Source organism: Engraulis encrasicolus, chromosome 1 (genome assembly GCF_034702125.1).
Source record: "Engraulis encrasicolus isolate BLACKSEA-1 chromosome 1, IST_EnEncr_1.0, whole genome shotgun sequence".
Taxonomy (NCBI): domain Eukaryota; kingdom Metazoa; phylum Chordata; class Actinopteri; order Clupeiformes; family Engraulidae; genus Engraulis; species Engraulis encrasicolus.
The window spans coordinates 55,803,367-55,819,177 of NC_085857.1; the positions used below are offsets into that span (position 1 = coordinate 55,803,367).

A 15,811-nucleotide genomic window follows, 5' to 3' on the forward strand; every position below is an offset into this window, starting at 1 on the left:
TGGTTGACAACGGTCGGCTGGCCTAGCCGTGGCTCAACCGGCTGGGCACTGCACTGCCACACCGGCGACCCGGGTACGAATCCGGCCTGAGGTCATTTGCCAATCCTTCTCCGTCTCTCTCCCCACTCATTTACAGAGAAACTCGTTGGCTAAAACTGTGCTATGGCTAGGAGGATTGGCTTGTTGTTCCAAGACTTTTGGATGAGACTACTATACAGTACGGGGAATATATTCTGGTTGCATGTAAATAACTAAAAACTACATACTTGACCTTTTAAAGGTGGTTGTGCAGGTTAAGATTTTAAATAGTTCTCACCACTTTCCTGTTACTAGTACACATTTAAACTATTATCCATCATAATTGGTTTTGGTGTGGTACCACAACACGTAGAATTTCATGAAACAGTGGCAGTTAATCTTTCCCCATAAAGCAGTGCATGACATCTCATTGGGGACTGGAAACACCAAATTCTATAGGCTCTCTGCTGAGGAGGAGTTCTCAATGTTAAACGAAATGCTGTTTTGAAAATAAATGTTAATACATTGACTCTAACACCATTTCAGAGAAGTGTTCAATGGTATACATACCTTCATGTATACATATCTTTGTGCATCTTTGCACATTTTAAGTCTGACTGGACATGTTTTCTCCAGCAGCAGAGATCTCTGTAACATTAAAAGAGAAGGAGGATATGATGGGGCAAGAAGAGGAGGAGGAAGAGGAAGAGGAAGATGGAGGAACGTGGCCTTCAGAGGAGCCAGCAGGGGAACCTCTCCACAATGTCCATACTCTTACAAGTACGTTTAACCCATGTTGTGCTAAGCCCTTTTTGGGAAAGGGTGCCCTCTTCTTATTAAATCCTAAATGTATCAGCCTCCGAAGCACATACAAACATGCAATGAGTTAACAATGAGTTACATTTAAAAGCCAAGACCACCCCCTTGCATTGTAAGTGTTCATTCAGCTCTAACATAACCACATAGTTAATAAAACAGCTTAAATTTCAAAATCCTGAAAAACCTGTATATGTGTCTCCAGGACACAATGGGTTAAACAAGGCTTCAATCTTCTCAAAGTGTGAAAGGAAATGTCCACTATTACAAGCACACGTTCAAACATGGCTCAACAAATCATGTCTTATACTGAATGCAAACTGCCTGTATTTGTCCAAATAAAATATTGTCAGACACTGTTTACTCGAGCAGTGGTTAACGTAAGATGTGGAGGTTCCTCTTAGGAAAACCTCTTTTAGCCGTAATGCACTATCTATGAAAGGCACTGCATTATAGAACTCAATACCATCGGACATGAGGGAATATCCCTCTCTAGCCCCCTTCCGGAGCCAGATTAAAATGTGACTTCGAGCTCAACAAAACATGTACACACCACCAGTATAAACCCATGCATATGCAGGGAATGCACAAAGGAAATATGTGGAAAGGATTCATCATTAAAAAAGATGTTTTTTATTGTACTTTTTTGTTATTACAGGTGATTCACTAAGCATGAAGCAACCCAACGACGCACGCAAATCTCCGGCGAAAAGAAGAAAAGGAAAGTGTCGCCAGTGCATAAAATGCGGCATGACATTTAAACTGAACAATTTACGGACGCATCAAAAAACTTGCGCCGGGAAGAAATTCCAGTGTGATTTGTGTGAAAAGGCCTTTGGAACGAAGAGTTCCCTCGTGAAGCACCAGAGATTCAGTCAGTGCACGGCAGCAGCAGAGACACCATATCAGTGCACCGCAGCAGCAGAGACACCATATCAGTGCACCACATGTGGAAAGTTCTCGGGGAAAGACAGTGGAAATCAGGACGATGCCACCACAGATAAGCCGTCATGTGGATGTTCGAGGAACATTGCAGACGCCAGTCACCGGCTCGCGCACATTGCAAACTTCAGACCAATCAAGCCCAAAGTTGTTGTTCCTCAAGCTGTAGTAGCACAAACTCAAAATCTCACTTTAGTCAACCCACACAATGGTGTCGGTGCCCAGTCCGAGTCGCAGGCTCAAAACCTGACTTTCATCAACCCGGCTGACGGCGTCAGGGTTGACACCCAATCCGGATTACACATGCTGATTATTGTACCCCGAAAGGACACCGCTTTCCCTGTTGTGGCTGCTGCCGCCGCCGCAGAGAGTCCAGGTCGTTTGGTTGCCGAGGGAACCCCCAGTCGTGCTGTTGCTGAGGGCAACAGTCGTTTGGTTGCTAAGGCCCCTGGTCGTCGTTTGGTTGCCGAGGTTCCCGCGGGTCGTTCTGTTGCCGAGGTTCCTGACGGCGGCCATTCGTCAAGGCCATTGCCCATGGCCGTCTGCGACAAAGCCGAAAAGGACGTGGATTTCTTCTTGAAATTCAATTTCCTGAATTTGTCTTTCGAGCAGCAGCTCCGGGTGTTGGTATGTACTGTACGTGCAGGAGTGTATAGGGCTAGATGTGTGTGTATATGTATTGTACAGGGCTGGACGGGCTGGCATAGCGGGCATTTCCCAGCGGGCTTTTTTTACATTTCTGAAAATAGGGGCCTACGAGGGTGCAGCACCCACCAGTGAGTCAGTTCTGCACCACTAATTATGAGGGGCCCATTTAAACCAAAAGTGCCCAAAAATTCAAAATAGCAATTAGCATTGAATCCTAAGAGATGTGTTAGTCGCCTGCTGCTGATCTCATTGGATCCAATGTGAATAGCTAGCCTGGAGGTAAAACTAGCACTACCATACTCTGAGAAAGGCTGAAAATACTGGGGAAAAGTAAAACTCAATCATTTAACTCAAGGGGAGGTGAAACATGATCTTATTTCCAAAAATGGAACAGTATCGCTTTAATCTGGTCTAATCTAATCTAATTTAATATAATCTGATTTAAGGAGAGGGGCCGGCCGACGCCTGACGTCAGCATCACGCAGACGAAATCCACCGGAGTGCGGACGTTCAACAAGCAGCACTTCACCAAAACAGAGTGGCTCACTGCCAGCCCCACCACCTCCAAGGTGTGTGAGTGTGAGTGTGAGTGTGAGTGTGAGTGAGTGAGTGAGTGTGTGTGTGCGGTGCGCGTTTCTGTCTGTGAGTGGCTGTTCGCTAGCCCCACCACGTTGAAGGTGTGTAAAAGTGTGTGTCTCTGTGTGTGTCTCTGTGTGTGTCTCTGTGTGTGTCTCTGTGTGTGTCTCTGTGCGTCTGTGTGTGTGTGATTGGCTGACGGTCAGCCCCACCACTTCAAAGGTGACAATGGTCAAATGGTTTTATATGATTGTGTGTGTGTGTGACATTAACATTTTTGCCACAACAGGCCACAAGTGTTTTTTGCAATTTGATTACAATTCGAGAGGTAATGCCTTGTTGTTGTTGTTGTAAATAATAATATTATTATCATTATTACAGCTGTTCTGCTGGCCGTGTTTGCTGTTTGACAAGTCAATGGGCCATGTCTTATTATTATTATTATTATTATTGTTATTAGTAGTAGTAGTAGTAGTATGCCTTATTCTTATTATTAATATTATAAGGTGATGCGTATTGATTATTATGAAAATTGTTACAGCTGTTCTGCTGGCCGTGTCTGCTGTTTGACAAGTTGGCGGGCAACCCCTGGGTCTATGGTGGTTATGCTGACATGGTGAATTTGGGCCGGGCCATTGAGAGACACGAGAAGTCCAGAGCACACATAGTGGCCACAATGAAGGTGATTATTATTACTATTATTTATATTCATATTCCTATGATTATTATTAATATTAGCATTATTACCAGGGCCCTACATTAACAATTTTCACTACCAGCCAAAAATGGCTAGTTGGTGAAATCTGGCTAGTAAGTTGGTCTTTTCTACCAGGCAAAATTAAATTTCAACAGGAATTTGGTTGGCTGGTGTTAATTTTAGAGCCCCACTACTACCCTTAATTTAGAGATTACTACTACTATTATTGTCATTGTTAAGTATTATTGTCATTATTCATTTGTTGTTTGTTGTTCTGTATATTAATATTACTATGTTTATTACTATTAATGATACTAATATTTGTATTCCCTTGTGTATGTAGTTGAAGGTGTTTGGCAAGGAGAGGGTGGAGGTCCACAGGGAGGCTGAGACGCATTGCTCCCAGCAGCACGACACCCAATTAATGTTTATTATTATTATTATTATTAATATTATTATTGTTATTCCCTTGTGTATGTAGCTGAAGGTGTTTGGCAAGGAGAGGGGGGAGGTCGACCAGGAGGCTGAGCAGAGTCGCTCCAAGCAGCACAACGCCCAGGTGTCCAAGAACAGAGAGGTGCTGAAGAGATTCATCTCCGTAGTAATATTCCTGGCCAAACAAGGGATTCCCTTTCAAAGACTCCGCGACTACGACAGCGATGAGGATGAGGAAGAAGATGAAGAGGATGATGATGATGATGATGAGGATGGCGTGCGTAGCAGAGACAGAAGGAAAAGGTGGGCGAATGGGGATTTGTTCCTATAGGGCTGCTCGATTATGAGAAAAATCAAGATCACGATTCTTTATGTCAATATTGATACCACTACTGATGTGGAGTGTAGAAATATAGAGATGCGCAGACCTCTAACACACCATTAGCTTGAGCATAGAATGATACAAAAAATAGGTCATTACAAAGGACATAAATATGGAGCATTCATTTTTTATGCAAACGGAACACAGAGGTTGCAGAGTATGCTCAGAGACAGTAAGCCATTGGTAAAGATTATTGGTATGTTACAAAAGTAGTAGAGATGCACCGAAATGAATAATTGTGGCCGAAACTGAGTAGTAATTAATCATTTGGCAGAAACCGAATATTACAGTTCAGTTAAAAGTGATCAAAAGTTAGGTCTACTCTTAAATCTACGGCTTACAATAAAATCAATGTTTATCAAAGAAAATACTGGTTATATTTGAAATCCCCAAATGTTACAGTAGAACTGAAATTAGTTTCATTAATGCCCAGTTTTAATTCGTTTTCTATTCAGCCTCTGATTCGGCCGCTCAAATGGCTTTCTGCCGAAAACTGAATGTCTTTTTTTGCGTTTTCGAACGAATATTTTCGGTTACCAAATATTCCGTGCACCCCTAATAAGTATCATGGTGTCTCTGAATGTACTCTGCAACTTCTATCAGGAGTATCACCTGATCAGGAGAACCAATCAAAACTGACAAGACACGTTCAATAAAACCACCTTACACTTAAAAGCCTTTTCCCAACGATATGACTGTATAGCTGTATTGTATTTTGACAAATTTATTGAACAGTTTTGCCAATCTCTGCCTCTGCATCTTATCCTCTTATCCACCTGCTGAACACCATTCTTACAGTAGCCTGATCAGGAAGAGGATGAGTAACCATGACAACTACACCGGGCTGGTCCACTTGCTGGCGGAAATGGATGAGCCTCTCGCTGCTCACCTGGACGCCTCGTCTCCGTGGGCGACGGAGTTCGTGGGGGCGTCGAGCGTGGCGGTGCAGCGCGAGCTGATCAGGTCCGTCGCCACGGTGATCCAGAGGGAGGTGGACGCCGCCATCAGCACCGCGCCCTTCATAGCGGTGCAGATGGACGACTTCTTCGAAGTCACTGGGGTCACAGGTCAGTGTGTGTTCATGCACTCCTCACCTGTTAGGTGTAGAGGGCGGGGAATAATTTGAACGTCAGGAGCCTGTGTGTCTGTGTGTGTGTGTGTGTGCTCCTCACCTAGCCTGGTCCTGACCATCCCATAATACTACCATTTCATATTTGTGGTCTGGAGCTTGTTCGCACTCAGTTCTGGTTGGAAATGATTGGACAGCTCTCACCCAATCGCCGACAGTTACTCAACAACAACATAGCGCAGGCGGTTACGTCATCGTCACAAGCTTCCTCCTCCTTTCGCCCCCACCAACCTGTCTCTTCGCTTATTGGCTGTTTTCTGGGGAGGGTTGGCCGGCAAGATCCTGCCGGCCAACAACACTCCACAGAAAACAGTAACCAGACTATGTACAGAGCCAATCTTTTGGCGGAAGTACGTATGATGGCGCGCGAGGCTACTGCTCACCCACTGGACATACCGTATGGGGAATACTTAAGTTGTCAGGGGCCTGTGTGTGTGTGTGTGTGTGTGTGTGTGTGTGTGTGTGTGTGTGTGTGTGTGTGTGTGTGTGTGTGTGTGTGTGTGTGTGTGTGTGTGTGTGTGTGTGTGTGTGTGTGTGTGTGTGTGTGTGTGTGCTTTTGTGATGGACAGCGTCTTATTTCTTATTGATTTGTAAAATATTTGTATTTGTTATGTTTGTCTTCTTCTGCCATTGTGTATTGTGTGGATGACCAGGTGATATTCAGTCTCCTCTTGGGGATTAATAAAGTCTCTCTCTCTCTCTCTCTCTCTCTCTCTCTCAGGTCAGCTGAGCGTCATCATTCGTCACGTCGACCAGAGGGGCGCTGTCTGCGAGAGGTTTTTAACTCATTTTAATTGTTGTTTAGTGCTGGTCTTTTAGTTTGACGATGTACAGCACTTTGGCGAGTTCTTGCTGTTTTTAACGGGTGCACAACTGCTATTCAATTCCATCCAGTGATCACTTGTGGTTCGGTGCTAATGGTTCTTTCCACTTCCAATAATTCTAATACTAATAAATCAAAATACTGAGCACACTGAGAAGGAAATTGTATGCGCCTTCATGTTTAATACTTGGAAATGTGCTATATAAATGAAATCTATACTCACTAGGTTCCTCAGCTTGACTGACCTCGTCTGCAATGACAAAGAGCGTTTCGCGGATGCCCAGGCGATCTCTGCGGCGATCCTCGCGGCCGTGGAAGTGTACGAGCCTGCGGCGAAGCTCATCTGCCTATCGCACGACGGGACTAGCTGCATGACGAGTGGCCTGAAAGGCGGCACAGTGTAAGTACGCGTGTGTGTGTGTGAGCGTGTGTGTGTGAGCGCAGTGTAAATACAACACTGGCAAGTGTAAGTGTGTGTGCGCGTGTGTGTGCGCGCAACACTAGCGCATGGTATTACATGCATAAGCCACATTATTTTGCTGATGAGCGGCCAGAACAGGAAAACAGTGCAAGTACAACATGTGTGTGCGTGCGTGTTTGTGTGTGGAAACTTACTCTGCGCTACTAGTGACAATCTGGTACATCCAGACATTAGTAGAAAGGGAAGAAATCCAGTGCCACACGGACTCTGATCAAGACCCTTTGTCGGAACGTTAGTCTAATGCAGTGTTTCCCAACCAGGGGTACGTGAGTACAATGCAGGGGGTACATGGCAAAATATATATATAAAAATGTATGGAGCATAATCATATTGGGATAGAGGAAGATATAGAGCATGAGCGAGGGGGTACTCATAGTATGACAAAAATGCTTATGGGGCACGTGAGACAAAAAAGGTTGGGAGACACTGGTCTATTGCACTGTAAATACAATAGACATCCGTGTGGCACCAAACCATCCGCTCAGCTGTGTTCTTCTTTGCTCAGGGGCCAGAGGCCGGTCCGCGTCCAGGCCCTGGTGAAGGAGAGCTGCCCCCATGTCCAGGTGCTGCACTGTTACGCCCACGAGCTGACACAGGTGGGGTTACCCAACCTTTAATCACACACACACACGTACCCGCGCACACATACACACACGCACACACACTCACACCCACTCTCTCTCTCAAATTGGCCCTGCCGTGGCTCTAACGGTTGGGCACAGCAAATAAAGTCCTGAAAAGACCAAACAAAAATATTTTAATTAAAAAGAAAAAGTGCCAAATTGCGTTGCTGCATCCACAAGTTGACCCAGGTGATGTGACCCAATCTCTATCAAATGTACCAAATTGACCCTGCCATGGCTCTAACGGTTGGGCTCTAACGGCTGCTGTGGGTTCGATTCCAGACGGAATTGTCTCAAAAGCAGAAAGATTTGCCGCCAAACGAGGCTGTGTACATAACAAACTAACTAGTCCTCCGGACTTCATACTACAGCAGGCAACAAATAAAGGCATATAAAAAAATGAAAAAAAATATTTCGTTTGTTTTACAAATACATTTATTATTATTGTTGTTATTTATCATAAGGTGATGCATATTGATTTTTTATCATTATTTTTGGGCATGTTTTTTTATTACTATTATTATTATTATTATTTAGCGCATTGATTATTATTTTTGTTATTATGATTATTATTTATAATAATTATTTTTCATATATTTGCATCCTTGTCCTCACTAGGTGTTGGCCCAGGCTCTGTCCGCCCTGCTTCGGCCAGTCAGCCTCTTCTTCGGACAGCTGGAGGGATTCCTGAACTTCTTCTCTGTCTCGCATGATCGCGCAGCTTTGCTCAGGGAGGTCGACCCGTCACTTGTGGACATCGATGTGTGCGAAGAGAGCGACGGCGAAACCTCTGGAGGTGTGTATGTGTGTGCATGTGAGACGTGTGTGTGTGTGTGTAACAGGCAAAACGAGCGAGGCGAAGAGAGGCGAAATCCAGTGTTCCATTCTGACAGCTCAACCGTCATCAGGCCCTTGCGGCGAATCACATGGAATGGAACAATTATGTTGTTGATTTGATTGGGCCGCCGGATTCGCTCCTCATTTGCATAATATTAAACTAGGTTTAATAATTTTGCTTCTTTCCGCTCCTGTTTGCTTGAATGAATGGCGAAGTTTGCGTCGCTTGGCCAAATTTGCGTCTATGTGTCCCTACCGTTAGACTCACAATCCAAAGTCCGTCCAGTGTGTGTGTGTGTGTGTGTGTGTGTCTGACTTCATGATCCATAATCCGCCAAATGTGTGCTTTGGTCGGGGAGGTCGACCCGTCTCTAGTGGACATCAATGTGTGCCAAACCTCTGGAGGTTGTCCAGCCACCTCTGGTGAGTGTGTGTGTCTGTGTCTGTGTCTGTGTCTGTGTCTGTCTGTCTGTGTTGATGTGTGTGTGTCTGTGTCTGTTTCAGAGTTATGCTCCACAATCTGTCGTGTGTGTATGTTTATGTGTGTTATGTGGTTGTTTGTGTGTTTCAGACTCCCGATTGACAGTTCGTCTTGGGGATTTCAAGCGGCGTGCGGTGCATGTGGTCAGCGAGGGGCGTGACGCGCTGCTCGACGTGTTGGAGCGCGTCCTACGGCAGCCCGGCCGGGACACGGACTCCATCTGGCGCAGCTCCGTACTACTGGACTACCTCGACAGCTTTGACTTCCTCTTCCTGCTCCAGACGTTTAAGAAGGTGACAATAGCCCCATTTACATGGCAACAATAATTAGACCGAAGATGACGATGTATGCTTTTTATGTACATGCGGGTATACTACAAAGCTGGTTCAGGAGTAAACCAGGTTATTCAATACCAGCCGTTTTTTGGAATTTTAGCTGTAGACTCCCAGCCAATTTCATCATTTTTTGTCATTTTTTGAACAGCCACCGAATATTTTGTCTTCAACCCACAGACACATGTCAGGGCTTGTTCAAAAGCCCAAAAACTTAACTACTAAAACTATTTTTACAGTTTGTTTCTAGCTTATTCCATTCCGAAGTTATTCCACTTTAAGCGAGCACTGGTTTAGGTAAAAATAGCGTTTTTCAACATTCAAACTGAGATAAAGCCTTTTTTGTCACGGGTGCGCTCTGACTTTCCGAGTTTAAATTGCGGCTCTAAATGCATTTTCACGCCCGAAGAACAACTCCATAGCTTCCATTTTACACCTATCTTGACGACAGCAAAACTCCTTATCCTTCCATCATATGTTTAGGAACAGGCTAGCTAGCAGGACATGTTTTGATGCTCTAGGAAGTAAATGGAGACGTGACGTGACGTGACGTGACGTGACGTGACGTGACGTGACGTGACGTGACGTGACGTGATCAGGAAGTGGTTTGATTCGCTATAATAAAACTCAAATACTGTGTGTAATAAAATGCACAGATGATGAAATATCCAGATCCTGACTTTTTAGGAGTTTTGACTTTGTAGATGTTTTCATGATCTACTGTATGTCAGTTCTGTTCATCACATTATTACGAAAATCACACAGAATGTGCATTAGAATGTGTAGATTCAGAATCCAATAAAAAAAAAACGTAAAAACTTGGTAGTGAATGTGTTGAGAGGGAAGTCATGTAATAGAAGAGCCTGGGGTTCTCATTTTCTAATGGTTTGAAGTAGATTCACCCTAATGTCATTTGAACCGTGAGATCCATCCAGTAGTCTGAGAATGTCAAATAAAATCATTTACATGAAAACTGAAAATTAAGCCAGCAACACCAGGCTCCCATTTCTCTTACTTTTTAATTTTAGTTTTCATGTGATTTTGCTTGTCCTGCACCCAATCTTTTCGAGACTGATAGGTGTGTTTTCTTTGTTACAAATAAAATCATTCATTCGTTCTTTCTTTCAAGGTCTTTGACATCGTGGCGCCTCTAGTGGAGGAGCTAAAGCACTCTGAGGCCAATCAGCAGGGCTGGACGCCGCCGCGACAGGTCGGAGCCGTGTGCGCGAAGCTCACCGGCACACTTCGCACCGCAGAGAGCTTCCAAGCCGTCTTCAGTCTCACAAAGGAGATGGTGGACTCCCCTAGCGACTGTGACGATGACGATGGCTATGACGATGACGACAGGCGCCGCAAGAAGCCCAGTCAAGACAATAGTAGCAAGGCTGTGAAGGCAGCAGACTCAAGTGCAATTCAGGGCAGTAGTATCAAGATCGAGGAGGCAGCGGGTTCCAGTCAAGACGCTAGCAAGACTCCAGAGGCAGCAGGGGCAGGTACGGTTCAGGGTAGTAGTACGGAGGCAGCAGTGTCCAGTCAAGACAGTAGCAAGACCGCAGGGGCAGCAGTGTCAAGTCCGGCTCAGGGCAGTAGTGGCAAAACCACGGATAGCCAGGGCAGTAGTGGCAAGACCAAAGAGGCAGCAGAGTCACGTCAAGACAGCAGCAGCAAGACCACAGTGGCGGCTAATTCCAGTCAGGTTAGTAGAAAGATTGTGGAGGCAGTAGACTCAGGACAGGGCTGTGGTAGTAGCAAGGCCACAGACAGTAGTAAGAGTGTGGAGGACAGTCAGGTGCAGGGGAGTAGTATCAAAGCCACAGACAGTCAGGGCAGTTGTAGCAGCCTCAAGAGGGGTTGGCAGGGCAATAGCAGCAGTAGCAAGAGCGGCAAGGCCACCGCAAAGGCATCTGGAGTGGACCGGTACCAGTGCCTCTTCTTCCAGGTCATCGACGGCACAGTGTCGCTGCTGAGGGAAAGGTTCGCCGACGCCAAGAGCCTGCGGTTCTTCCCCCTCCTGGACCACACACGCTTTGCTGACTATAACGGGAGGGACGGGTTAGTATTCCTTATATCTGCATGCTACTAGCGCTGCAACGATTAGTCGTATGCACAGGTATGCACAGCCTTTTTACAAGGCTAGTTATTGGGTTATTAGTTAGTGTGTGCGTGCGTGTGTATGTTGGTTGACATGTCTGTGTGTATACTAGGGCTTGACATGGGGCACCTAAGGCACGCACAAGCACACAAACAATATTACTTTACATTACATTGCATTGCATTACACTTCGCTGATGCCTTTAGCCAATGCGACTTAAAGTTATAGGTTCCCCGATTTTGAGCTAAAGCAGCTGTTGGATGTTTACCCTTTGCTGTTTGACCAGTCTAAGCTCCGTAATAAGCTGTATTACACCCTGTAAATAACTGTGTGTGTGTGTGTGTGTGTGTGTGTGATGTCTAGGTTCCCCGATTTTGAACTAAAGAAGCTGCTGGACGTTTACCCTTCGCTGTTTGACCAGTCCAGGCTGCGTAATGAGCTCCTGGCTCTCTACGACAACGCTGCCTACCACAAACGGCCAGGAGACCTGCTACGCCGCCTCATAGACGACCAGCTGCTCACCACCCTCCCGGAGGTACTTTCAGCTTTGAAACTTTTACTTTGATTATTATTATTAGTAGTAGTAGCTGGTTGATGAATTAGTAGGCGTTGTAGGTCTCCTGGCTCTCTACGACGTCTCTGCCTAACACGAGCGCCCCGCAGACCTGCTAGGCCTCCTCATAGACGACTACCCAAGCAGCAAAACACGTTGTCTGAACCAATTGACACGTTTTTTAACGGTGTCATTTAGGTGTTGAATAAAACCAACGTGTCAAACACGTTTGTGGAACGTTTTCTTTGACACGTTTGCAAAAACACCTTTTAAAAGCGTTCAATACACGTTTAGGTTTAGTGTCAAATGACACGTGAAAATACCAACGCATCTGACACGAAATCTGAACGTACAGACACGTTTCTTAAAACACTGATCTGACACCAAATTCGAACATGCAGTTTTGGTGTCAAAAGACACGTTTTTTAAAACACTGATCTGACACGAAATCTGAAAGTACAGATTTGGTGTCAAAAGACACGTTTTTAAAACACTGATCTGACACGAAATCTGAACGTACAAATTTGGTGTCAAAAGACACGTTTCTTAAAACACTGATCTAGCACCGAAGTCCAAATTGTTTTTGCCTGAATTGGATGCAGCTGTGCAGCTCGCGGTTGGCCGGTTGCTAGGCGACCGCTCTGATTAACTGAAAATGCACTTCTTTTGCCTGACCTCACAGACCTTCACCCTCTTGATTTCACCGTAAACTTTTACTATTTTATCCTTCATCTTTCATATTTTCACCTTCTTTGACTTTACCCGCATCCTCTTTACTACCAACTATCAACCCTCCTTTTGACAATTTCTCTTTCTGGATCTACAACGTGAAACTTCAAACGTGAAACTCCGGTGAGTTGTCATTAGCATTTCGCTAATAACATTTACTCATTAGAAACAATGGGGGCTTTTAGACTGTAATGAAACGAGGTTTCCATACTTCTAGTCTACCGTTACGAACATTGTATTGTTCTATAGACTAGTATTTAAGATTACTACAGGTGCCACCTCTGTATTATTTTATTAATAAGGTGAGAAGACATAGAAGTATGTTGATATAGATTTTGTTTCATATTTCATACACGAGTACCTTGAACCCAACGGACATTACAGTAATCCTCGCGACCAGCAAATCATGATTTTTAGAGTGGGCTCATGCAGCTGCGGCCCATTATGATATCATGAGCATCACTTGTTGAATAAGTTCTTCTTTTCATGTTTCAGGTGAAGTCAATGCGTCCTCTTCAACATTGACAACAGAAAGCCCAGACACAGACTGCACTCCAGCCCAAGTCCAAGTGGCAGCTTGTTTTTAAAAAATAAATACATGCATTACACATATGCTTTTCTTCTTTTGCATAACTAGGCTAACTAAGGCTATAATAATAACAGTTGTAATAATGGTAATGGCCTCATAAATGCTATAGGATAAAGCATAGGCCAAATTTTAAGCCCCTAACAGAAAAAGCAAGCCCATATGGCGCTGCGGCAGGTTTTATTTTTGGTGTCAAAAATAGGTGTTGAACACGTAATAAAACCCAAATGTACACCTTATTTGTACGTCCGTGGACGTGTTTTTCCGAACGTGTTGTTTGACACCATTTTGAAACGTTTAGAGAACGTGTTGGACACCAAAAAATAACCCTTTCAGAACGTGCTGAGCACGTAATCGGGAACCTACAAATTAACCATATCTGAACGCAATTCTGAACCTATTCTGAACCAATTCTGAACGTGTCACTCACCAAAAATAAACGTTAAAAAAACGTGTTGGGCACGTTAATTTGCTGCTTGGGTAGCTGTTCACTCAACATGGCTAACGTTTCGATGGGTTAACCATCTACATCAGAGTCCACTCCAGTGGACTGCGGCGGTGTTGTCTTTCCAGTGAGTAATACTGTTGTTGTGGGTGACGCGGCTTGGCCAGCATATAAACACACTCCTTATTGTTATTGTTATTATTGTTATGCTAGGTGACGCGGCTCTGCCAGCTCGTGCTGACGTTCCCCGTCAGAGCCCCGTCTACGCCAAGCGGGTTGCCGTCGGCGTCTTGTCTGGAGAGATTAGAGTCGTACCTGCGCAAAACGACGTCGTCATCGGCGCCCTCTGGAGACCTGGAGGAGGATAGCTGCTGCGGCGACCTGTGCAAGATCGCCATGGGGACGGCCGTGATAGAGTCGCTGGAGATGAAGAACCAACTGAATGACCGAGTCATTGATCACTTCGCCACGGCAACAAGTAGCTCAATGCCCCTACTGTACGAGTAGCTGTACGATCAAGTTATCGACCCAGGGCTGGACTGGCCATCTGGCAAAGCGGACATTTCCCGTTTTTTATTTATTTTATTTTTTTACATTTCTTAAAATAGGGGACCACGAGGGTCCACAGTGAGTCAGTTCTGCACCACTAATTATGAGGGGGGGCCTCTAATCCAAAAATGTCCGGGCCCCAGAAGTAGCTCAGTGCCTTTACTGTATAAATAGCTGTACGATCGAGTTATCGACCACTTCGCCACGGCAGCAACTAGCTCAGTCCCACTACTCTATGAGTAAATGTGTGGAGAAAACTGTTTGAAAAAAAAAAAGATATGTTTTGGCCTTTTTCTCTTGTATTAAGCAGACAGGACAGTTGAGAGAGACAGGAAATGAGTGGGGGGGAAGGATCGGAACTCTGGTCGGAATAAAAAAAAAACAAAAGTCATTTTGCAACAAAACTTCAAATACTGTTCGGATTATTCTGTTCTTGAATGCTGTGTTGGTGAAGTTAGCCTAATCAGTTCATGTTAAAAAGATAAAGGCAAAAGAAACATTAAAAAGCCCTTGGTATCAATAAAGTACCTCTACTTATGTACTGTATGTATATATACGGTGTGTATGTGTGTAGGAGCAAGTGAGCGTATGTGAGCCATCAGTGTGTATGCCAAGTAAAGTTGCCAACTCCTTGGGGAAAAATAAGGGACACCTCATTTGCACATAGAGTAAGAAAGCCAACGTAGGGGTCTAGGGGGAGAAAATGATGTATTTCTTTGATGCAATTTCCTGCATTTTAACCAATTCTAGGGCAAATAGTAGCAAATCCCATTTCATTCCCTTTTATTCCATTGACATTTTGAAAACAAGTCTTGATTCTCACGGTAATATGAAACAAATTGCGTCCCGTTTTAGCTCAATAGTACCCGTACTTCTGTTTTTATTTACGGAACGATTCCGTATTTCAAGGGTTAGTTGGCAACCCTAATACAAAGTATGACCACCCAACTAGAAAAGCAAACAGACAATTCTCCTTCTGAATGCTTGCCCAATACTAACTGATTGTATTTTTGTACATATGCACATGGCACTTACCATATTGCCTGGCTGTTTATAAAGAGTTCAAGTGTGGTTTTATTGTTCTTTTTTTCTCTTGTTTTTATTGTAAAATAAAACATTTGTTCGAGCTTTTTCAGATTTCTCTCTGATTGTTTTTTTCTGATCTGTTTCACTGATTTCTGTCTTTTTACCTCTGCCAAGGAGGTTATGTTTTCAGTCGCGTTGGTTGTCTCTCTGTCTGTTTGTTTGTTTGTCTGTTTGTCAGCAGCAGAACTCAAAAACATTTTACAACGGATTAGAATGAAACTTGGTGGAGTTTTTGGAAATGACCCAAGGAACAAGTGATTCTGGAGGTAATCTGGATCACGAACCGGAACCAGTACTTTTAAAAAAGACTTCACCATTGCTAGTGTACAAATCTAGACGCCTCTAGTGACCGCAAATTGAACTGCGGGATAGGGTGAATGTTGACTAACTCCACAAAGAGAAGGCAGAAAGACTTGAAACAAAAATCAGGTGTAACAGTCAAATGTTCTAACAAACAGCTTCCTTGGCGGAGGTCTGCACTCTGAGTGCATTCTATTTTTTTTGTAAGTCTATAATTTTTGCTTTTATTTTTTGAGACAGGACTGTAGTAG

At 44.3% G+C, this 15,811-nt stretch overlaps 1 protein-coding gene across 1 annotated transcript in view; it reads left to right on the plus strand.

The window, feature by feature from the left end:
* The window catches only part of LOC134455446 (uncharacterized), a 31,396-nt gene extending 16,085 nt beyond the window's left edge, over positions 1 to 15,311 (plus strand). The window contains exons 6-19 of the mRNA XM_063206505.1: positions 658 to 798; positions 1,493 to 2,403; positions 2,871 to 2,993; positions 3,542 to 3,682; positions 4,179 to 4,435; positions 5,313 to 5,581; positions 6,365 to 6,419; positions 6,693 to 6,866; positions 7,453 to 7,543; positions 8,189 to 8,366; positions 8,979 to 9,181; positions 10,350 to 11,272; positions 11,676 to 11,847; positions 13,839 to 15,311. Coding sequence (XP_063062575.1) covers positions 658 to 798; positions 1,493 to 2,403; positions 2,871 to 2,993; positions 3,542 to 3,682; positions 4,179 to 4,435; positions 5,313 to 5,581; positions 6,365 to 6,419; positions 6,693 to 6,866; positions 7,453 to 7,543; positions 8,189 to 8,366; positions 8,979 to 9,181; positions 10,350 to 11,272; positions 11,676 to 11,847; positions 13,839 to 14,132 — 3,932 coding nt within the window. The 3' untranslated portion in view covers positions 14,133 to 15,311. The remainder of the gene's footprint in view (positions 1 to 657; positions 799 to 1,492; positions 2,404 to 2,870; positions 2,994 to 3,541; positions 3,683 to 4,178; positions 4,436 to 5,312; positions 5,582 to 6,364; positions 6,420 to 6,692; positions 6,867 to 7,452; positions 7,544 to 8,188; positions 8,367 to 8,978; positions 9,182 to 10,349; positions 11,273 to 11,675; positions 11,848 to 13,838) is intronic.
* The last annotated feature ends 500 nt before the right edge of the window (positions 15,312 to 15,811 follow it).